Below are 25,785 nucleotides of genomic sequence, written 5' to 3'. Positions count from 1 at the left end.
ACTAAGCTTGCCGGCATAGTCTCGTTTATTTGAGGGTTTCTAGCGATTAGAAATGCAGTAATTAGGCATATAATTTGATTTATTATGGCGTATTGAAAATCTGTACATTAAGAGTGTATGTGCATTATGCATACTTTAGCACTAGTAGCAGACGCCGATAAACAATTTACGCCTAAGCACAATAGTTGGTAACTTTTTAACATGTGATATTTTTGAGCAGTCGCATCGTGGCAGTGGGGCGGACATGTAGCTGGACGAATGGAAATCGATGGACTATTGCCATCATAAAGTAGTATCCAAGGAGCACTAACCAACGACAGAGCCGCCACAACGCTAGGGTCTAGGACTATTTGGCACCGGGACAACTGGACGCCACGGAATTCAAAAATAAAAAGTCGTTAGGTACATATAGGTACTTTTAAAGAAAATATTTAATATTATTATTTATATTTAAATGATTATATTATGATTTAATAGTTGGTGAGAATGTAAATATGCAGACGTAAATAATGATTTAATCGTGCATATCTTTAAGTTCCAACGAAAAAAGAGTTTTTTTATTTTATATAAAGCCTTAGGCATGATAATTCTCAATCCGCAATAAAGAATACATTATGTTAAGAGTAAAATGAATTAAAATTACTAAGTAGTAGATAGAAACTGATTAAAATACGTCGTCTACGTTCTGTATACGTGTCTACGACAGTGCGGCGTCCAATTGTCCGGAGTCCAGTTGTCCCATTCCCACAACGCTACGCTGATGCGACAAACTTCGATAGTGTGGAACTGAGGAATGAGAAGAGTGGAAGGGGAAAAGGGAGGCATTCAACGAGTAGTGGATCGAGATCCTACATTGAATTCATAGATTTCTGTATTTTTTATCATGCAACTAAAAGTTTTTCGTAATTAACCCTTTACAAACGTGAATTCGTTTAATAATATAATGTGGTGTTGTCGCAAAATCAGTATTTTGATGGTTTCTCAAAAAAAAAAACTCAGTACTACCTACGTATACTTAGGTACATTTTTTCAAATGCAAAATTAGTTCCGCACGAATTTTTACGAAATCATTTATGTAGGTAACTATTTGCCTCCATTTCTGAATTTTATTTTTTATCAGCGTATTTCTTAGATTGCAATGATTTTTTGCTTTTAATTTTCGGATGGATTTAATTTTAATCAGATTCTGACTGTCCACTTTGTAATTTCATGGATATTGCGACGCATTTATTATCAGACTAATTTGTGAGTTGCGTGGATAAATAGTTTTTGAAATATTATATTGCCTTTTTATTTCTTTTTTTGACTTATTTACAAAACACCTATAGAATATTAATTACTATTTTGTCTTACCGTTTGTTTTCAATTCGATAATTTAACTACTGTAGATGACCCACGTCCTGATCCATAGACAATGCGCAACAGATACTCATATTCTATTCATCGAGACTCAAGCCCCATTTCATACAATATTTTTATACTATACTTTATACCCCGTTTATAGGTAAATCATTCTACAGTGGCACCATAGGCGATTCGCGCGTGTATTGAATTGCTTGCGACAATGCCTGTTTCAATGCTAGCAAACAATACCACTACAACTGCAAGCCGCATTTGCCGTACCCATGGTGCCACTGTGAAACGATTTACCTATACACGTGCATAGATTTACTGTGCACAGAAAGAAAATGTATGGAAAAACATGTATTACCCTGCAGTTGGCAAGATTGCGTGCATAAATCGAAGAAGTTTAGAAGCTTCCAAATTGTGATGATTTTTTCCACGCAAGTTAGATCTGCGTCTGCGCAGTAGAACAATATTGGCGAACCTGCCGGTAAAAAAACGAACTACTCATTTGAGGATAACTGATTTTCAATACGTCCTGTCAAAATAGTAGTATAAAAATAAATGACAACATTGTGTCTCGCTAACTCTTGAAGAATGAGATTGGAGAGACAGTCAGTACTTTTACGTGTAAACAGTTAGTTTAAAATAAGCACAATTTCCGACAGTAATTCCATGCATGTGTACAGGCGCTATTATATTTATAACTACCTATCGTAATACTTATTAATGTTATTCACAATGTTGTATACAGATTATACATCTCTTGTTTTGGATATAAATTTTGTTTGAAATGCACCTACATTATAATATCTTCTTGCAACAAGCTGCAGCAAATAGTACGTTAATAATAGTATGAATTAACATATTACCTATATACAGTTGACCTTAAGTCCAGAATTTAAAAAAATGAAGTAGATAGTTCCGTTATCATACGGTGACGGACATGCCCCGGAGGGGAACTACTAAAAAGCGGTAAAATCAAACACAATTAAAACATGTTTATGTACCTACCTACATATACGTGGTTATTTCATTATGATTTCAAATTAACAGTGGTCAATCGCGTGCAGTGTTTAATCAGCTTAATGTAATGCGAATAGCAATATAGTGAACATATTATCATAATATTATACTTGTATAAAAAAAATATTACATATTATATTAATACTATATTTAAAAAATTAGTTTCTGAGCAAAAAAAAAACAATAATTATTTGTAAAAATACGTCTAGAGCAGTGGTGCACACCATTTAAAAATAATAAGCCACTTTTACAAAGTTGAATAAGTGCCAAATAATATAAAGTAAAATTTGTGGTCAGTGAGTGACTGAACAAAATAGGCAGATATAGTTATTATTATCAATATGAATTTAATAGGTTAACATCTTGCTTAATAAGTAGAAAGTTTGAAAAATATATCCTTCAATGCTAATTTCAATATTGTTAAAAGTAAAATTAATTACCGAAAAGTGCAAAATTATTTCCTAAAATTAATGAATATTATGTAGACTTTACGTTTTATAACTTTGCACATTTTGCACTCTTTACTATACCTACTGATACGCCTCTTTGCATACAATTATATCAAATTGTATATTTACTTGTATTATTATATGTAGTAATAAATAAATACACATTATTATCTAAAAAATATATATTTAGAATTTATTACATCATTTTCATCCTAGAACCGGAGTGCAAAGTTATGAAGCATATACTCTAGGTATATAATATTTTGACTATGCCCGTTAGTAGCTATCTAAGGCTACAAAAATGGCCATTTTAGCCGCTTGGAAACACTTGCACACCACTGATTTAGAGTAAACACATTAAATACTGATTATAATAATGACAAAGAAAACTATACTTACTGGTGTGGTATATTCATCAAATTAATTCGGGATATGCAGTTTTTTACCTACTTGATTTAGTAGGTACTAACTTGGCTTTATAAATAAATTGAAAATTATTAAAAAGGACCGAATAAATTTTATCGGTATATGTTTATAGAAATTGTGATTGCTAAATCTGAAATAAACTGTTAACCTTGCTTGTTAAGTATGTAATTACTGTTATTCGCTTCGCACATTAAAAATACACGTGGATATATCTGGAATATTGATATAGATAGGTATATATGTCATTATGTTTTTGGTTGTTTATATATTTTTGAGAGTTTATATGGAGAAAGCTTCATTTTTATAATTATTCGTTGTTCGCCAAATATTTATTATAGTTAAAATTATTACGTCACTATTCCATATGAGTAATTAAGGTGAATAATCCGCCTATTTGGACACTTTATGGGATTTTTTTAACATGTTTTAGTTAATAAATACGTACCTATCCAAAACAGTATTTAGAAAAATATTATTTAATTTAAGTGGAAGATAAAATTACTTTGTTTCACAATTCATAGATTTTTGATGATCAACGTATGATTCAATATAAGTAAACAGCCGGATACATTTACACTTAATCAAAAAGTATCCAAAGAAGATAATAATATGCAAATAAATGTTCGATTACGGGAAGCACACACTGGTTAAACACTTTGCGCTTTAGGTGTAGTGGAAGGTCACTTTTGAAGACATTATCCAGGCGGCCAAAAGCACTCCAGCCTAGCTTTACTCTGCGAACAATTTCATCAAATATACATCCATCTATAGACACTTGTTGTCCCAGATAGATGTAGCTTTTCACCTGTTCGAGCTGAGTGCCATTGATGAGGATCTCTTTTTGGTCCGCAAGGCAGTTGAACATGACTTTTGTCTTTATTACATTTATTTTCAAACCTACTTTGGTGCTTACTTTAGCGAGTTCCTGTATTCTGTTTTGGAGGTTTTCTGAGTCTTGCGAGAAAATTACTATGTCATCGGCAAAGCGCATATTACTCAGGTATTCTCCATTTATGGGGATCTCTTTGTCATTCCAGTCAAGTTGCCTGAATAAGCCTTCAAGGGTAGCTGTAAATAGTTTAGGTGAGATTGTATCACCTCCTTTGCTGATAGGAAATCTGTGCGATGGTTTATGGAGATTGACAGATGCTTTTGCGCTACTGTGTATACTCGTATTATTGAAAATATTTATATAGCGCCCAGAGACTCTTTGTTTTCCGAGTCTCTTGAGATTCTTGTCGTGTGAAACATGGACCCTAAGTAAAAGAGAGATCCAGAAACTAAGAGTAGCACAACGTGGTATGGAGAGGTGCATGCTGGGCATAATTCGAAAGGACAAAAAGAGGAATGAGTGGATAAGGAAGCAAACAATGGTTTGGGATGTAATTTTTTTTTCGACCATGTCCGATCCTAAAAGGATCATATGGGCCTCCACAGAGTAGAGGTTTAAATGGCGATGGGCTGGATATATATTTCGAAGAAGAGACAATCGTTGGACAAATATAGTCATCCAGTGGTATCCAAGAAGTACAAAACGTCAACACAAAACAAAACAAAACGCAAGGAGACCTACATGCCGCTGGATCGATGAAATGATAAAGTTCTGCGCAAGTAGATACGTGGCAATGCAAAGCACAGGACCGAGAAAAGTGGAAGCAGCTTGAAGAGGCCTTTATCCAGCAGTGGATAGATTAAGACTGATGATGATGTTGAAATGCTCGATTCAATTTACGTCGTACTAAATAATATTGTGAAATGCATTTTGTTTCTAAATATCCAATATAAAATAATTATTGTCCATTAGACAAAATGTAAGCAATGTGTATTTACAGGGTTTTGCGAAGATACAGTTTTTAAACTAAAACTCGATGACAGATAAAAGAAGTGATAGCGCGACCAAATTACAACTTCCAAATAATTTTCGTCTGATCTGATTTATTTTCAGTTTCGAGCACTGTTCTTGAAACTGAGTATACCTATTATTTAAGTGAAATTGAATAAAAGTTAAAAAAATTATTTTATAAATCCAGGATACATAAATACACGCATTTTGATATTATATTTCAATACATAATGGAGGTCTATCACATTAAATTGGTACATCGAATATTAATAATAGTTATCTATGGCGCTTTATGATCAGCTGTGTGACTAGTCAACCATAGTTTTTTTTTCTGAATGTCCGGTCATAAAAATATATTGAATTAATACCTTTATAAATATTGTAAAATTAAATTTATTTTGATATTATAAGTGTGTTTTAAAAATCTGTGCATTTTATTAAATATATCGGATATTTAAAAATCGATTTTTAATAACATTAACATTAACAAAAATTGCGCGCGAAATGTTGATTTTTTTTGAAACCAAAAAATGCAATATGATAATATGGGTATTCTATCATGTTAGCAAGTTAAAATAGGATGTAAAATAATACAATTTTCATTTTAAAATACAGTTCAATAATAATTCTCGTAGTTGCTACTTCGAAGGAAAACACAAAAAATCTTGTAAACTTGTCCCCTTACGCAAAAAAACCAGGGCTCGAAATGGACCGGAGCGCACCGGAGCACCGTTCCTGTTCGTGAAATTGGTAAAATTATTGCTCTGTCTCGTGAAAAAAGTAATTCGATCGTCTGAGCTAGACAAGTCATATGATAGAAAATCTAACACACCTATTTTTATGAAATTTACGTAAAATTTGTTAACTAAGTAAATATCTTCAGAAAACTGTCGAGCGCTCCGCTTCGTAAATTTTTCCATTTCGAGCGCTGAAAAACCACTCGTTGTATATAAAAGAATATATGCGTAGAAAACGCATGGCACATGTGAAATTCCTTGCCAATTTTGGATGTTTAAGTGAATAAATACTCCATCTACCGGAGGCACATACCTATCGGAAAATACGAAGCTTTCAATTTGAGACATTTTTTGGAGAATTTAAATTTTAACGTATTTTAATTAATAAATACGAATCTGAAAACAATAAAAAAAAAATATATTTTTTTTGAAAGTCAAAAATAAACTTTAATTTAAAAAAAACTTTATAAAATGTGAATTCGTTAAAGTTATTTTTTCACAATGGAAAGCGAAAAGCTACATTATCGACATTTTCAGGATACCTTGTAATCAGTATCTTTGGAATTTTGAAGTCTTGTCGGATCTATGTCAGATTTGTATCTAGCGATGTTGCAAATATAATTTTCTACCGAATTTAATTTACTATGTTTAAACAACAATGTTACTAATAGTTTTATGCGTTGGTAAAATAATAAGTCGAAAAAGTGAAATCATCATTTCACATAGATGTACATACTGAAATTATACTTTATTCTAAGCCGTTAGATCGAGAGGTTTAAAAAAATATTATTTAGGTAATAAAAATGCCTTTTGTAGTCATCAAATGATTAACATTAAATAATATAGCTTTAAAATTATATAAATGCAAGGAATGTCCGGACTTAATCTCTGAAAATATCATAAAATCTCAATTTTCACCTACTTAGTACACGTGGGGCCTTAAGTAGATATTATATCCATAATCGATTTAACACTATTCATTTTATTTGAAAATACGTTCTGTAACATGCGCATTTTCAAAACGATAATATCGGCTTAACATCCCCCGTTGATTTAAAATGGCTATACAACGTTTTCGAAATAAAATATGAAATTATGGCTGAAAGTGTAAGAATTTTTTGTAACGTACCCTAATATCCTTATAGTTGGCGACGAGATCTGTCGTGAAGGTAGAGTTAGCGATGGAAGGCTTGTTCTTGACGCTCGGGAAGATGATGCCGCCTTTCCTGGTAGATGCCGTTCCGCTGTTTGAAGGTGTTACCGTTATCGGCGTTGTACTTCCGCGGCTGAGAATTTCACTTACAGTTAATCACATGCATTCAAAAAAATACTAACAACAATTTTCAGTACAGTCCTGTTAACAAAATATAACATAACATCAGATATAGATAATCCAAATTATATTAGTCGAAAAATGATTTCACTATTACATCGTGTCGTATACTTGTTATATACGGTATGTGTGCTTATAGTCTCAGATAGTTTTGAAAAAATCAAAAGTATGTTTTTTTTTGTTTAAATTATTTTGTTTGATTTTTTTATATTTTCATGTCAGTATAAATTCAAAACACTATTGTTAACGTTATTATCAAGATACTATAATTATAATTTATCACATTAGTATTTTTAAGTGAGTTTTTATTAAAACTATATTATGTGCCTAGCTTACCTACATAATATTTAATATTCTATTGATTGTTACTAATGATCATGGCCCCCACATCCTGAAGCGGGCCCCCAGGGTAGGATTTTTGGCGGGCCTTCCTACCTATCGCTAAAGATAAAGGCAGTGTGACGCTCTACAGTGGCGTTTTCCAAATGTGTACGCGTTAAAATTAATGTGTATATTTAGGCCTACGGACCACAAAGGGGGGGCTGACAGGGCTCTAGCCTGGGGGCCCGAGCTCAGCAAGGGCTTGGCGTGGCGAGTCGACCAGATAAGTGATATAAACACACATCACAAATTCTCTCTTATAGTAAAACAAAGTCACCTGTTATTTTACTTCAATAATGTCATTATTTACGATACAATTTTTAATTGTGTATCGATACACAACTCCATAATTCAAATGGATGTATGTATTAAAATATACAAAAAAACTCTAAATATACACATTAATTTTATCGCGTACACATTTGGAAAACGCTACCGTAGAGCGTCACACTGCCTTTATCTTTAGCGATAGGTAGGAAGGCCAGCCAAAAATCCTAGCCTGGGGGCCCGCTTCAGGATATGGAGGCCATGATTATGCCTACACACTTTGTCACTCAAACTGATGAAAGTAATCAGAAAATTACTAGAAACCCCAACTTTCAAATATTTATTATTATTCGTTGTTGAATTTTCAAAATGTAAATTTTGTTGATGTACCTACTTAGATTAAATGTAATTAATAGAAATGGAGATTTTTCAAATAATTGCAGTATATAATATATATTTAAAAATAAAATTTATTAATCAGAAACCTCAATAATCCATCTATTTAATATACGTAAATTAACAATATATCCGACGGATTATTAATGTTGTATTTTACGTTGACCTCCTCGAACAAGCATTGAATAATAATATCATCCAATGCATTATAACACAAAATAAAAAGTAAATCAAATTTATTTTATAATTAAATAGTAATATTTAAAATATAAGTAAGTATATTATATCGACCAATAAAATATGTTGATAGCCAATAATCACGTTGGCCACTATCATCCTCATAATTCAAATGTAAGTGCATAATTTGTTTGAGGCTGAAAGAAACCAAGTAATTGGATACCTATATTTTTGTAATAAACAATCTTAAAATATATAAAAGAAACATAATCGCAATAAAGTGCAGTAATAGAATAAATAGTACAATAGTGAATGTCGTTTTGCGGCTTGCACGGTTAAGTTGTTATGTATGAAATAAAGCGCCAAGAATTTTGTAGCTGCAATATAATGGTGTTATATATATAAATAATGGAATTTAAACATACAGTCATATTATTAAATATCGCTGCAAAAGGAAAATATAATTGAGGAAAAAGCGTATTAAAGTGTTATAGAACAGAGTTCACAAAAGGTTACAATAGCACACGAAACAATGAGCGATTTGTGTTGGTAGTTAATAGCTTATATAATACATAAGTGTAAATGAAAATATTTTGTCACATATCATGATTTATTATATAATATATTAATTAAAGATTTTATGAACTCCAATATTTTTAAACTCATGTTACAATAAAGTCTTTTGCTATTTGTGTTGTGAAATTGTTAAACAGTGTTTTATGAATATGTTAATTAAAATGTCGCTTTTGTAATATATTATAATTATTAATTAGTATTAAAATCAGAGTTTCAACACACCAGTCGATAATCTGTTTGTAAAATAATTTATTACTGGTAATATTTTATATAAATATACCCAATTTAGTCGAATAGGCTGGATATTTAACTCAATATAATATTAAAAAAGATGTTTGGAATGAAAGACAGATTTTTTGAATATGTTGAATAATCTATGTTAAAAACTATAATCAAACCGAATTATAGCATCTCCCAGCATCTACATAAATCAAGAATTCTTTCGAAATAAAATACGATATCCAGATAAGTGGAGCTATTAATTAACAGTAGTAGAACAGTTAGTAGAAAACTATGTTGGATTATAAGGTTAATGATACCAAGAAATAAAACTTCTATTGTAAATCGATAATGATTTCCTATTTTGTAATATCTAGATTCCTAGTTAACAAGATTGTTGTTCATAGAAACGTAACGAATTGAGTAAAGTAGATATTTAATAAATTAGAATATTTATTGTTTCTAAATTTGACGTTTTTTATTAAAACTTGTACATTTATTTAAAACTACCATAAATCTGGATTGGATGTGATTTAATATATTATGCTCCATCTAATATTCGTGTGGTGCAGACTAGAATCTCTCGTTTGAATTAAATTAATATGTAAATTCTAATGGATTTAAGTTTTATACTATTCCATTTGAGTCGTTTTTTTCGACCCGGGTTTTGCTTTTCGGCATCTTCAGGCGCCGTGTACATTCACTTAAATGGAATAGTACAAAACTTAAATCCATTAGGATTTAAATTCAAATTCCATCAAATACCTTCAGTCGATAGTATTAATATTAAATTAATATGTATTTGAATTATTCAAATGACGGACCGTATGAGCTGTTTCACACTGGAGACGCTGCATTTACACATGCATGAATGTGCGCGTTTAGACGGAAACACAGGTGTGTCGCGTCCATTTATATATGAAATGGAAAATGTGCCATGATGTGTAAAAATCACATTGATCATGTGAGTGAGATTCCAAACCTCCGTTCAAAGGTCTCCACACCACGTGGCAAAAAACCGCAACATATTATATATTATATTGTGTTTTTGTTTTATTAGCTTTAGAATTCGTATTCATGGGAGAAAATCTTTGCAATCATACGAAACCTCTCAAAAGTTTTAATATTCATTTTATTTTAATAATTTTTCGCATGAAAAAAACAACTTGACCTGCATAAAGTTACAGGACGTCACTGTTACTAACATTGTTATAAGTGTTTTCATTAGTATGTTGAATTAATTTGCAAACGCTTTTAAAAATACAATAATATTAGCATATAACATGATATATATTTTTGATTCGCTTGGAGCGATTTCATAGGTACAAATTATGGCTATGCGCAGAAAATTATCTTAAAACAGAGATTACGCAAAGAACGCAACATAAATAAGAGTAAATAGAGCACACAGCAAGAAAATTAATATTCAATATTATCAGCAGAATAATTGATTCAGGTAAAATAATATAAAATGCCTCGGTCGAGCGCGGTGAAAGTGATATGGAATAACCACCGCTCGTCACAGGTAAAATAATCGCTTAACCGATCGTTACAATCCAATCTTATAATCAAATATAATAATATGCAAGTTGAGAAGAAACCGCGCAGCAATTCGGGAAATATTAACATGCCTGAAAAAAAGATTATTAGTAAAAATCTGAACACGTCAAAGGAGTGTTTCTATAAACACAATCTTGACATTTGCTGAAACAATTATTATTACCTATTAATAAATTATCTTCATTGACCATGTCCGATCTAATAAGATCATATGGGTCTCCACAGAGTGGAGGTTTGTATTATCAGATTTAGTTTTTACGAGAAATGGATGTCAGCCACTTGCTCAACCTATTTGGTCCATACTACTCATACACAGATTGAAAAACAATATGCGAACTATAAGCCGACGCTTAAACCGCGTGGCCATATAGTTAAATATTAACTAATATGAAATTACGTTATTTTTAACTTTGTCAACAACATTATTTTATGTACAGATATTTTTAAAATTAAAAATTTTGATTCCAATACGAAACCTGTGTCTTTGTACTATATTTAAAAACCAAATATTTATTGAAGTTTTGTATTCCATAAGAATTTCTACGATTTCCCATAAAATGCATACGCACAGTGTACGTCTACACTCACTACTTAAGTTATATAGTAATATTAGTAACGGTTTTTTCCATGTGGAGTGGAGGTTTGTATTGAAAAAAAAAATGTTTTTACGGGAAATGGATGTTAGCCACTTGCTCAACCTATTAAGTCCATACTCTGACTCGAACACAAATTGAAAAACAATATGCGTATTTTTCAGACCTAGAATTCGAAGCTGGGACCCCACGACACTATAAGTCATCATGGGCTCATTATGGAACACTAAATAATGTATACTTACGTTTTTATATAATATAGCTACGTCACAGGAGAAGGTATTTATAATTAAGTAATTATTAATAGTCCCTTTGAAAGGAGTGGATTTTTCTGACCTGGAGTCTGTGGTAGGCGTTGGTGGTGTGGCTGGAATGGCATGTGTACCAGAAGCAGTGCTGGAGCTCGTCGTGGCTAAGAGTGCAGAATCATCGCCTCCGAACCTAGTTAGGTCATACTCCACCAGTCGATCAATAGTCGGGTCCAAGAGAAGCTCTGCAACAACAGGTTTGGCTGCCAATGTTGCGTCATCTTCTTGTTTCTTCAATCGTTTCTCTACAATGTCCAAATTTTCGATTATCAAATTGGCTTTAACTCGCAAGTCGTCTTGTATTTGTCCAATTGCTCTCTCCTGTCGTTGCGTTTGGGTCAATAATTCATCTGATTTTGGCACTAAATCGTCGATTGAGCTTTTTGTGCCGACTACCACATCCCAGACTTCGTCCATTTTATCGGAAACGTTTATAATTGGAATCATTTTTCTGACGAGACTATCAATTTTACTAGTTTTTGCAGAATGTCGTGGTGGCCTTACATTGGCACCTGTTCCATTGGTGGAATTGGATATTATGTATTCTTCCGGCTCAACGACAGCAGTATGTACATCTGATACCATATTCAAAACTTTCCCTAAATTTTCCGACACCAAATTAATGTGGAACTGTAATTTTCTGTCAACATTCCCTGTCGCTGTCCTCAGCTGTTCAAGTTCTTTCGTTATATGATTCATGACTTCGGCATTCATAGCTTTAGTGATTTCAAGAACGTTCATACTGATGGGTTTCTTTTCACTGGCCTCCGCATTTATATCGTCGACTGGTAAAAAGTTGCTGTCAATTTGATTCTTGAGGCCAACCAGCTTAGAGTCAATGTCAGAGACTTTTTGGTCTAATGAAACTAGACGCATATCTAAACTATCTCCTTCGATTTCACTCTTTTCAATTTTGCCGCCTGACTTTTCATTTAGCTGCGTTAATATACCCCTTTGAGTAGCAGTCAATGGTTGTTGGTGAAATAATTTCAGGTCAATCGTGCGTAGTTTTGTGATTATTGAGTCCGTCTTGTCGATATTGTCGTTAACTCTCGAGTCCAAAGCTTCAACTCTCCTCATCAAGTGTTCCACCGCTTTGTCGAGGTTCTCTATCCTCTGAAGTTTCGTTTCCAGTGTGCTCACGATCACTTCGAATACATTGAAAATGTATTGCTCTCTGGAAATAAAAAAAGAAAACAATCAATTAATTATGTTACTTATAATATATCTGCCAAAATGACTGAGCATGCGTATTAATTAAACCTCATAAAATACAATTTCGTTTTTATTTGCCCTTGCAAATATTTTTGAGTTATATATAAACTGTTTTGCATACCGGTTGCAAAAAATAAAATAAAATTAATGAATTGATAATTAGTTGTAAAAGTGTGACGTATAGTAAAATAATCCAACAAAATAAGTAATTAATACACTTAACATGCCGTTGTGTAAAACTCTAAATATGTGGTAATTTATTGAGCATATTATGTTATTGTGTGCGTAAAAAATAAATAATGAATATGAAAAGTGCTTAATTATATTTCGTTGGAATTTTATACTTAGATCATAATAAAAACGCGTTTATTTTTATCAATATACTTGGGGGCATTATTAATACTGAAATAATATGAATATTAATGAAAACCACTTGTATGTATAAATAATCTGTATCAGAACAATGCACCGTAAAACGGGTTTGTATTATGATTTTTTTTTTTAGAAAACTCGTGATTATCATTATTTAAACCGGTGTTTACATTCCATATAGTCAATGACAGAATATTAAATTAATTTAAAACATTTTTAACAAATTTTAAAATTACACAATGAATATTTGTTAAAAAGATTTTTTGTTTTAAAGCAATCATTATCAGCAAAAAAAGTCCGACAAGGTGATACAATCTCACCTAAACTATTTACAGCTACCCTTGAACACTTATTCAGGCAACTTGACTGGAATAACAAAGGGATTCCCATAAATGGAGAATACTTGAGTCATCTGCGCTTTGCTGATGACATAGTAATGTCTCGCAAGACTCAGAATGCAGGAACTCGCTGAAGTAAGCAAAAAAGTGGGCTTGAAAATAAATGTAACAGACACGAAAGTTCAACTGCTTTGCGGGCCAAAAAAAGATCCTCATCAATGGCACAGCTCGTACAGGTAAAAAACTACGTCTATCTGGGACAACAACACGTGTCTATAGATTCATGTATATTTGATAGAATTGTTTGCTGAGTAATACTAGGTTGGATTGGTTTTGGCCGCCTGAATAATGTCTTAAAAAATGACCCCCCACTGTGCCTAAAGCGTAAAGTGTTCAACCAGTGTATGCTTCCCGTAATCATATATGCGTGTAAAACGTGGAGCATTTGTAAAGGCGTGTATTTTTGAAGTAAGTATTTATAGACAATTTTGAAAAGTTTTTAAATTTCAAGTGTCAGAATTTTTAATCATTGGTAGTAATCATAAGGTAATCATAAGTATTTATTTCGAAGTGTCAGAATAAGGACGCCAGTTTTAATGTGGAGGGTAAAATAATGTTTGAGCAAGTAATACTATTAAAAAATCGGTTGTATAACTAGATAATCATTATTTAAAATACGCGTGTCAGTAGATAAAACATATATTCTTATTATTATGATAATTTGACAAGTAAACAATTGTATACTTTCTCATATATTATTTGAATACTTACCATTGAGCATTTTTTTAGCTGCTGGTGATTTTAAATTATTCCCAAAGTTTAATAAAATACTTTTATTTATACTTACCGAATAATTAGAAGCCCTTTGTAAAAGAGAGATACAGAAACTTAGAGTAGCACAACAATAGGATATTGATAATATAGGGATTTTACGATATATTTAGGCATAGTCGATTTTATAGAAGTACTATATAATATATATTATGTTATTATTATATATGTTATGGTATAATTAATAGTGATATAATCAAATCGAATGGTGTATTTGATGACGAGAGTAATAATTTTATTTATTCATCATAAGAGTATGTATTTATTCATTGGTTATTGTCGGTTAATGATTACTGCTGGTGTACAACCTGATCGTGCGCTTGATAAAAGTAATCACAGCAATATCATTTTCTCGGTATCCGGCACACTTTAAGCATTGATCAGATTTTGAGCGCAGCGTAAAACACAAGGACACCTGCCGGTTATTTTCCTAACCCGTTCAGTCTACCTAATCTGTGAACACTGTGAACCTGGGTTGAAATCCCGGGTAGAATCTTTAATCCTGGAATTTCAGGAATCCCAGATTATAAACTTTTACCATGTAATTAAAATGAAACTTTTTTACGCGCAGTGCAGTAGTTTCGCCGGTACAGTGAAACCGCTGAAAAAATATTAGGAAACTTAGTATACAAACTACCATGATAAGCCAGATAAACCCGGTTAACCACGCTTGACATTTTAACAATAACAAACCCGAAGTAGGTAAACGGTTGATACTTAAATTTAATAAGTATTCGAAACATCAAAGACAAGCATCACATACATAATAATATGTAGGTACCTACATACCCTTCATTTGAGTACTTACTTTGGTAATGTTTTCTTTTACGTATACAAATTTGTCACGAAGATCATTTGTAACTGATGACTTTCTTTGAAGAATATTAATGGAAGTAAGTGCGGTAGATGGCAGTGATGATATTTAAAAGTTTCACTTCTATCACGCGTGCTCCCACACACAATCATTTTTTCTTTCGGTGTTCGAAATATATATTCTATGATTTTTAACTTGTCATTTTTATTGTGAATTAGTAGGTGACATGGTTAGACATCTTTATTTTAGTAAAAATTAGCCAAAATGTACATTTATTATGTCATGATTTGCTATCAATGAGCATTTATAAAACTATTATGAGGAAATAAAATAGCTACGATATTTTAAAAATAACAAATGTTATTAATATTAAAATCGACTTGGCCAATCGGTATACAAAGGAAAAAAGATATTATAATAATATGTCGAAATCATTTCATCACCTCAATAATATAACTAGATAACTTGATTGTCACTGTTTTTGAGATAAGAGTAGCTATTGAATATGATTCTACATTTCTTTCTCCACAAAATGATAAAACTAGACTAGTGATAAGTTAACGGGAACTGTATTAATTTTGTGTTTGAAAATATAAGATAACTTTAAAACCATAAATGCATTAAATAAATAAAATAATATATCTACAATATTTTTTCACACAATTGAACATTATTTAACTGTTCCCAATTAGACAAGCACAATTTTCCATACTTATTTTAAGTAAAAATTATAGCCTAGATTTATGTCAAATTTCATTTTACCAATTATGACCAAATCAGAGTTATATAGTTGTAGTATTGAGGTGACGATTTGAACATGAGTTGAATGTATGCCAAATTAACTGTAATGACAATTATTCACCGTTAATTCAAAAACTCAAATGTTAAAAAGTAAATCTTCTTTTCGTTCAGCTGAAAAATAGTAATTTTAGACTTGTATCCATTTTCTCTTAATATAAATTAATATAAAGGTGTTTCAATAAGACTGACTGTTTCGTTTTTGAGCAAAAAGTAAAATAAGAAAAATATTTGTGATTTTCTAAAATCTATTTGTACCTGTTAATAAAATATGGGGAAAATATACAGTATATTGTAACGTTGTTCAAATAGCCATTTCGGTTCCTCTGAAAGATGATCAATTTTTTCGCCTGGGTTTTGTGACTTTCGTGTACAGATCCGGTACTATTTCACCGCGAGGGGCTGGATATTATTAAGATCAGGAATCGTTTCTGACTTATCAACATACATTTTGAAAAAAAATCCAATGGCAGAAGTTGAACGGTGTGAACCAAGCGATGTCGGAGGCCAGTAACGTTAACGTCGCCAAAACAGAAATAACACGACCGGAAAACCTGATTTGAAATAACTCCCGCGTGAATTATGACAAGCGGTGCCATCCTGCTGAAACCATAATATATTTTCCAAGTCTATTTCATCCAATTCGTGCACAAAAATGTAATCATATCACCTTAATGGTTCCCATCCGCTATCAACGCAATTCCGATTGCATATTCAAAAAAGTATCACACGTAGACACCTCATTCCCAAAAACTACACCAGGCCGTAACTTATTCAGGATGTGTTGGTTTCTCATAAACCACTTGTTTTGCTTTGCCGCATTTGAACCGACTCTAAAATTCCATGAAAATACAATGACTAAGTAGACATAAAATTAAATATTATTTAATTTTTAATTTACCCGAGAGAATTGGTAATTTTCTGTCCCACTGTTAAGTAGCATAAACCTATGTATAGAGTTGAAGTAGCCGGTTTAGAATCCGCACAGATGCCACCAATTATCATCATTATTATGACACTACATCCCTTGGCGAATGTTGGCCTTCTTCCAACCAGCAACTTTTGGAGTGAAAGATTTTTGGACGATCCAGCGTCGAACCTTCTATATACATACGTATATAATTACATACTATATAGTCCGCCTTGTTGGTATGGTTGTGTCAAAACCAAATGCCGCCTATTCGACGCTTGCATTCTGACGGTGCTGGTTTGATATGGAACGATGCAAGAAGACTGGCGAGCGACAGGGATTCTTGGAAGCGCCTCGTGGTGTCTATATGCTCCAACTAAGGGGCGGATATGGTCGAGGAAGAAGAACCAGGTTGTGTGAAATATTAATTTAACTCATATACACAGGTGGCATATCAATATCTAGACCAAACACTCGTGTATAGAAATTTTCATGAGGATTTAAAAACATAATTTAATATAACTCTCCAGACTAAGCTGTAGTTACTTTGTAACCGTAATTAAAAAAAAAATGTTTTGAAACTGTCTTAATGGGTCGAATCATTTTATTTTTATCAGGAAGGTCATCAAGTTTTGAGATCCGATAACGAAACAAATATATTCTTTCTCTTGTCGTTCGCCAATCATCGGACTAATGTGTTTTTAATTTTTTCACCCACTGTGCACATGTTATTTTTTACTACAAATTGTATTATAATAATGTACAGTAGACATTAAAGTAGTAACCAAGAATTTAAGCCGTAAAAACATATTGTATTTATTGTAAAGTACACTGGTAGAAAAAAAAATAAATATCATTTTCGTTTCTAAGCAAAACACTAAGGGCCTCCGTGGAGAGGAAGTTATGTTATTATTTATTCGTCATTCCCGAAACACATTAGGTAATTGCTCCGGTTCAAACAGACATTAAAAACTATTATATATATATATTTACTTCATAATTTACAAGTATTTGGATATTGTTATGCAAACACAACAGTTGATGGACTTTTCAGTATAATATTAGTGTGCTCAATTTATCATATTCACGAGAACAGTGCAAGCCATCGTCCATGCACGATTCATTTGAGGATATTTCACATATTGTGGCATAAATTATTATTATACCTTCGATTTTAATTGGCCACCAAGCTTTAATTGGTTCTCATAATTAATCGATTCGACCTTGCATTTTTATTAATTTTTGTAAATTATACGATGTGAAATAAATAATGTCAAAATTGGCAGCGACTTAACTAAAAACAAGAAAAATGAATATTATTGAACAGGTGTATCTTAGATAAAGGAGTAAATTTAATTGGTTTTATAATCACTAACGAAAACAAACTAAAATGTCACGAAATAAGGTTGACCGAAATAACTTTTTTGACAATTTAATATTACCATAATGATCGTATTTCTATTTTTAAAAATTAATTTTATATCTGAAAGCATTTGCGGATTTTCCGAGACATCAATTGGAAACCAAATACACCCATAACGGTTAAGTATCAATATCAGCCAGTATCAATGCTGGATGATGGCCACTCTAAGCTAATTCCATTACCCTTGGTCCTGTTCATGGCCCCCAGGGGGGCTAACAGGGGCGCAGGGCGCATCACGCCGGCGGCCAGCAGAGCTGGACCTCACTTTCTCCCATTCTTTAAAGAGTCAGTCTTGACCACCGAGGTGCATGGTTGCAAATAATCGGTCCAGTGCGGCTCCATTCGGGACGAAATGTGAGCAATTAAATATTCATTACACTGAATTGACACGGCGGGTGGAGGAGGGTGTATTGTTGTCAGTGTCTCAGACTTTCATGTACCTAAAACCATCGCTGTTTGAGATTTGATTTCGTGGATATGTTCTAATCCTCAGTGGATTATTTGTTTATGTATTTTTTTTTCAAAACTTTTTTATACTTGTTTTGTAATTTTAGTTTAACATGATGAAATTAGTAAATAGCTATAATACACCTTACAATTTCGCATAAAATTTGTGACAAAAAATGAAAGGGACAGCATTTTATGCCTGTCTAAGGACGGAACTTTGCTTAGGGACGTCGCAGATTTTTACTTTTCCATATTGAGTAGTATTAATTGATGAATATGTATTTTATATTATTTAGGTATGGTCCCAATATTGAAGTACGATTTGATATAAATAAAAAGGATTTCAAGTTATAAACATTTATATTTTCATAAAAATCGATGTTTTTTTAAATAAATATAAAAAATATTAAAACTATCAATTAATCAAAAATCTCTTCGATAAAATATAGAAAACTTAATAAACTAAATTCCAATAATAAATATGACTATAAAATAATATGTAATTTTAAGATGTATTAAGAATATTAGGGGAACTGTACCGAATATGGGATACGTTCCTAATACTGGATACCAGACTTCCAGGAGAAGTAAGCAGTATCATCTAGCGAAAAGTTTACATAACGTTTGCTACTTGGTAAATAACACGACTTGCTGAGATATATCGAAGTATTTGTGAGAAATGGTGATACGAGGTGATTTACAGATTTTTGTCGTCAGCAGAGTTTTTGAAATAGTGGCCTTTTACATACGATTTGGCACAGGTAAGGTCTTAAATTAGTACTATTATGTTTTTGTTGCTATAGTATACATATGTTGGATGGGTTTAGGGTATGTTATAAGTATGGAAACGTATTCATAAAAAAAACAATGACAGTTTCATTTAGGCGTACTTGGTTCTCAATATTGGATACTAGGTGCGTCCTAATATTGGATATCCAGTATTGGGATACAGTATTATGGGGATTTAATTTGGTCTACAAAGTTTATTTTTTTGTTGTTGTTTGTTTCAGTTTAAGCATGTCTCCAAACCAAAGAAAAAGTGGAGCGCTGAGGCAATGGAAAACGATGATAATGCCATTAAAACAAGTAAATGGGCAATCTAAAAGCATCGAAGATGTTCGCTGTAGGTACCTCGCTCGACATTAAAAAAAATATGTTAAAAAGAAAATCAATTGATAAACCCAAAGTTGGGACATAAACCAACGCTCAACGCAGAGCTAGAGGCTTAGCACGTGGATTCTGACTTCGCCGTGCAAGAGTTTCAAAACCAATATAATTTGAGCACGAGCAATCTTGATGTTGTCGATGCAATTGATGCTGGCTTGGGAGAAAAACAAATCGAAGGAGCAACAGTAGCACCACCTAAATTATTACCATCAGGACCTTTTTCGGCTTTCATTACCCCTGCAAATATCAGTCCAGTGCCTCAACGCAAATCCCATACTGCAGCAGGCAGATCCAGATAGAGACCATCAACCTTGATCACTGGTTCACCATACAAACACGAACTTGAAATACAAACAAAAAAAAACAAGCTCCGGTGAAGATAGACAAAGGAAAGCCTCTAAAAGGGAAAACTATTAAAAAAAATCTAAACGAAAACGTGCAGACTCAAGCTCATCAGAAAGTCAAGATGAAGAACTGATTTTTCTCGAAAGTGGTGACGAAGACACTAATGATGAAGACGTTGAATGTATTTTTTGTAACAGTTCGTACTCAAATGACTTTGACAGAGAGAAATGGATACGATGCATTGTTTGTTTTAAATGGTTTCACGAGTTATATGCTGGGGTAGATTGTGATTGACTTCATTTGTGAAATATGCCTGATCCAGTAAGCATTTTCATTGTTTTGTTACCAAATCATTCTTATAAGACAACATATTATTCATTATTGTGTATGCGTAACATTTTCTCCGATAAATAAATAAATAAATATAGTAACATGTTTTCTTAATTTTGCGAAAGAGTTGTTTCCTAATATTGGATATCCAGTATTATGGAACACATGTCCCTAATACTGGATATCCAATATTGGGACACATTTTTTTTTGACAATTTTATTCTACAAATGCCTTAAATAAATAATAATAAATCTAAGCCTCTTATTAACACTTTGATTAATGTAACATGTGATTAAAGGTTAAATTCCTAACATGTATGCAAAAATTCAATGCTTAATAATGTCTACTACTATTTTTAATTATTTTTCAACAAAAAGTATCCAGTATTCGGTACAGTTCCCCTATCAAGTTTATCCTTGACTTAAAATAAAAATAATTTTTTTCTTAATGTTTTCATACACATATTTATTAATTAATACAGTTGAAATTGTAAATTATCAAAAGAATGTCTCAAATCGCAAGCTTCATATTTTTCCGCTAGGTGCCTCTGGTAGGTAAAGACATCGCCTTAAACATGAGTTATGTCCTATGCAGCAGATATCGATCCAAATGGTATTGTGTTATATAACAAATTGATAATTACTAACTTTTATTAGTTGGGTACGATTTTGTGACATTATTATTGGTTCACAGATCTGATCTCTACATTTTTCTCATTACGCAATACGCGTACGTATTGGAAAAGAAACTATGTAAAGACATTTAGTTACAATATGCTATATGTATAAGAAATGCGTGAGATTCTTCAAAATGTAACATTTATTTCTTCCTCGAGCGAGTGAGACCGACATACCTACCACGTAACATAAGCTGACTAACTAACACGTATCTACCGCAGAGCTGGATTGTCAAATTTTCGATTTAAAATTTCATTTAGCTTTTACTTAGTATTATAACGTTGATACTTATTGTTGAAACCAATAAAACTGAAAATGAAAATAGGTAGGTACATACTTACTTCAATTAAATCTTTTCCACTATCAAAATTTGTATTAACTGTGTGTATGTCAGTCAAACATACATTTGTATTGTAAATGTAAAAAAAAATACATATGTAAATAAAGTTGACGTCTTATGACTGTGTTGAGTTTATAAAATATACTAGCCATCTAGGCAAATATACCAGTGGCGACGGGTGGAGGTAGGCTGTTAATATCCGCCATAAATAGTGAATACTAAACTTTTCCAGTCACACACATTTGTTATCATTGAACTAAGGCTAGAATTATTTACAGATGGTGTTAGTAAGTTTTTAAAATTTAATTAAGCCCTACGAAAACCATATCATAATAGATAATATTCAAAAAATACTTGTCTATCTATAAAATTATGCCATTATTAAATTGCACCTAATATGGATATAGATAGAATAATATTTTTTATCTATTATAGTTTGGTTTAGGCAGGGATTAATGACTTTAAAAAAATATCCAACACTAGGTAGGTATATGTAGTATGTATTCTTAAGTATGAATGAAAAAAATGTGTACAATTTTGTCGTACCTATCACCAAAAGTATACCAAAACTATTATGATTTGGTTTAGGCATGGTATAATTGATTTAAAAAATAAACCAACACCATCTGTAAATTATTGTAGTCTTAATTCAATAAAAACGAAGACGTATGACTAATAAAGTTTAACGTACACTATTTATGGCAGATCGTAACAGCCTTCACCTCCACCCTTCGCTACTGATACATACGCATTATGCGTTAGTATTCCATTTTGAGCGTACACTTTGGGCCTCTAATATTCCAATTCGCACCTATTTTCGAATGATGTAATTGTTTTACCCACAGAGCCATATATTTTTTTACGTGTACCTACCTGTATTAGTTAGTACCTACCTGTATTGTTCATTGTCTTAAAAACAAGGAAACAATAAACATATTACTATAATTTATTTAAAAATAAAAAACACAACATCACCACTATCTCATTTTATATGAATGTGAGACGAAAAATAAATTTATTTTTGAATTCAACAGCACTTCGTATTTTAATAATAGTAATCAGATGCATACTAATAATACCAAATAAAAAAATCTGATGAGAAGCTTGGCCAAATTTGATTTAGGTATGTACCCATGCATACGACGTAATATATTGAATCATTAGTTATATATGAGAATAATTTTATATTGTATTTTATAGTGGTATTTATTTCCTAAAATATAAGGTTTATAATATGTACGAGCTACCTGAATATATGAAGCGTGTTAACTTTGAATCCGAGAGGTAAAGTTTGTTAAGGTGATGCCTTTACTGAGCCTTTTTTAAAGAGGCACCTAGCGGAAAAATACGAAGCTTGCAATTTGAGACATTTTTTTTGATAATTTACAATATCAACTGTATTATTAATAAATATGTATCTGAAAACATTAAAGAGAAAAATATTTTTTATTTTAAGTCAAAGATAAACCTACAATTTAAAAAAAATATTATAAAATGTGAATTTGGTGAGGGTTCCGACGTTATAATTACATATTATTTTATAGTCATATTTATTACAAGGTTTTTCTTAGATCGTATTCTTATTTGTCCGGTGGTTGTTTGTCCGGTACAAATATTGCAATCAATTTTTAACTAACTTCCCGACTAGCTAGACATTTGAAACTTTTAGAATATATCAGAACACGATGCCAATGCATTTTTAATACTCTTAGCCATCTTTAAGTTGAATTGAATTCATTTTTAGTTAATTCTGTTTTGTATGATACCATTATTGGTTGCTAGGGGGTCCTAGCAACTAAATTATTAAATAATATATACGTGCGTTACTATGGAAATCAATATGAAATGATATTTTTATTATGCAGTATTTCTATTAGTACCTACAATTTTTTTTGATCGTTTAAGCTAGGCAAGTCAAGTTTATTTATGATTCAACAGAAAATTTAAAAACGTTGTATATAAAAAGTTCTTTTTATCTTGTAATTATTATTAAATTTAGTTTTCAATATTTTGTTGTCGAGCTTTTTGACTAATTCATAGTTTTAATATTCATTTTAAAAAACATCGATTTTTATAACAATATAAATGTGTATAACTTGAAATCTTTTTTATTTATATCATTATAAATAATTAAACGAATCTCAAAAAAACTAATTTTAATAGTTAAAAGTATTATTATAATAGATGCAATTGCAAAGTGGAATTTATTCTAATATGACTGCTATGACTGCTGTCTCAATAAATGACAGAGCGTGTTACAATATATACATTGAATATTGCAATGGTGTTCGATGTACCTAAAAATAAGATTTGTACCTAAAATGTAAGCCTTTTGAAGTGATTGGTGTGTAATCATTTACGCCATCGATTTACAATTGAATTAAGGGTTTTCAAGATATTGTAATATGAATATGAACTTAGAGGCTAGATAATCAATCTTTTATAAATAAATAATATACATAATCCTTGGAGTCGTTTGTTCCCAGAAATAATGGTCTCCATGTAATTATTGATCATGGTAATTATTTTGAAAATAAAGATTAAAAGGTTTAATTGTCTTTAACTTCCGTGGGAGTAATATAGAATCTTTAACGATGAATTATTTGTATTGTTATTTTTTTAATCACACAGTTTTACGAATTTCATATGTTTTTGGAAATACCTCTAAAAATACTTAATTACACCGGAATAATTATTTAATAATTAGGTATTTATATTTGACCGTCAAATTGTTCGGAGACGTTTAACTAATTATTATGTTTTTTTCAATAAGTAGGTACTAATAATTATTATAACAATGGTTGAAAAAGTAACTGAATACTTCAAAATTTCAAAGATACAAAGTTTACTTTTAGACATATATATTATAAATAAAAAAATAATTAAAAGAATACATTGTGGGATTAGTTTATCGAATAATATTGACGGATTTTTTTAGATAACAAAACGCACTAAAGTCTATATTGATGCATTGTTACACTATCAAGTATCGTGTCCGGAAATTTGTGCATATGCAGTTCGCCGTATCACACTTCACCGTAAAATGATGTCTCGAAAATATATGGTCATATATTAAAGACCGGCCAACCTCTTTAGGTCGTATAGTACTGAGATAGAATACATGTCTAAATAAAACACGGTTCTTGTCGGTTTACAGGGAGCCAGCTGCAAAATTTTCTCCAGCTTGGAAAATAGCCGTTATACTGGATTATTTGTTAGGTTAGGTTAGGTAAAATAGGAACATTATTGTCTGCAATGCTTCATGGACAATGGGTAATTTTTTCATCTCGGTGATATAGAGATGACTGAAAGTATAGTATACGTATAGTATATAATTTAGTTATAACAAAGTCGTATTACAAAAATATCCAAAATCTATAATCAAGAAGGTAAGTTAAAATCTGCAAAGATTTTTCGTTAAGTTTTCCTTTCCCTCTCAAATAGACTTTTCGCCTACTTTCTGTGTACAGAGACTTGAAATTCTGAAATTCTGTCTTAATGTGGTCACAATATATTCGGCCTAAATTTTGAATTATAGCTATTCTAAAAACATTCATGTGATATTAATAATTCAGATCATTTAGAAGACGCATATTTAACTAAGATAAAATCGACCATACAACTGCGAAATAAATATGTACAACACATCATTATAGAGTAGACTCCATCGATTATTTCTTGGGATGCTGCTCATTTACAGCATCTGCGAACCGTCCACCACTGATGAATAGGTACCTACATATATTTAAAAAAACTGCAACTAGACTGAACATGTTAATAAAACTGCAATTTTGTATTATAAAGTTTAATATTACAGTGTCCAAGTATCACTATTAAATAGATAACAATTAAACAACATTGACTCGTTATAATAATTAGGTATTATATAAGACAATCATTATTGCAATTTTACTGTGTTTTATGTACTAATTTACAAACATAAGAAATGTTTACTTATAGCGAATAAATGTTCTGAAAAAGTAGACAAAAACGTTTACGTCCGTATCGAACCAGGAAAAGTAAATTCAATACTCTCTCGAGCGTCCATTTGTACAAAATATTATAGGAAACGATTATGAATTTTTACAAAATTTTTAATAATAAAAATTAATTCCGTCCAATAATAATTTAAGAAAGTCTTT

The 25,785-nt window shown here is 31.5% G+C and overlaps 1 protein-coding gene and 1 long non-coding RNA gene across 2 annotated transcripts in view; one reads left to right on the top strand and one right to left on the bottom strand.

Annotated features, from left to right (window-relative positions):
* Nucleotides 1-25,785, bottom strand: part of LOC147079917 (uncharacterized) — a 340,094-nt gene that overhangs the window by 15,109 nt on the left and 299,200 nt on the right. Inside the window, exons 2-3 of the mRNA XM_085946969.1 lie at nt 11,664-12,812; nt 6,955-7,111 (exon numbers count right to left, since the gene is read on the bottom strand). Coding sequence (XP_085803095.1) covers nt 6,955-7,111; nt 11,664-12,812 — 1,306 coding nt within the window. The remainder of the gene's footprint in view (nt 1-6,954; nt 7,112-11,663; nt 12,813-25,785) is intronic.
* LOC147079918 (uncharacterized) overlaps nt 1-25,785 on the top strand; it is a 183,545-nt gene that overhangs the window by 93,186 nt on the left and 64,574 nt on the right. The gene's annotated exons all lie outside the window — the stretch shown is intronic.

Source organism: Rhyacophila brunnea, unplaced genomic scaffold, assembly GCF_057557595.1.
Source record: "Rhyacophila brunnea isolate RB1 unplaced genomic scaffold, BYU_Rbru_1.0 scaffold_1, whole genome shotgun sequence".
Classification (NCBI taxonomy): Eukaryota; Metazoa; Arthropoda; class Insecta; order Trichoptera; family Rhyacophilidae; genus Rhyacophila; species Rhyacophila brunnea.
The sequence above is the reverse complement of the archived record's forward strand: the minus strand, read 5'-3'. Positions and strand labels throughout refer to the sequence as shown.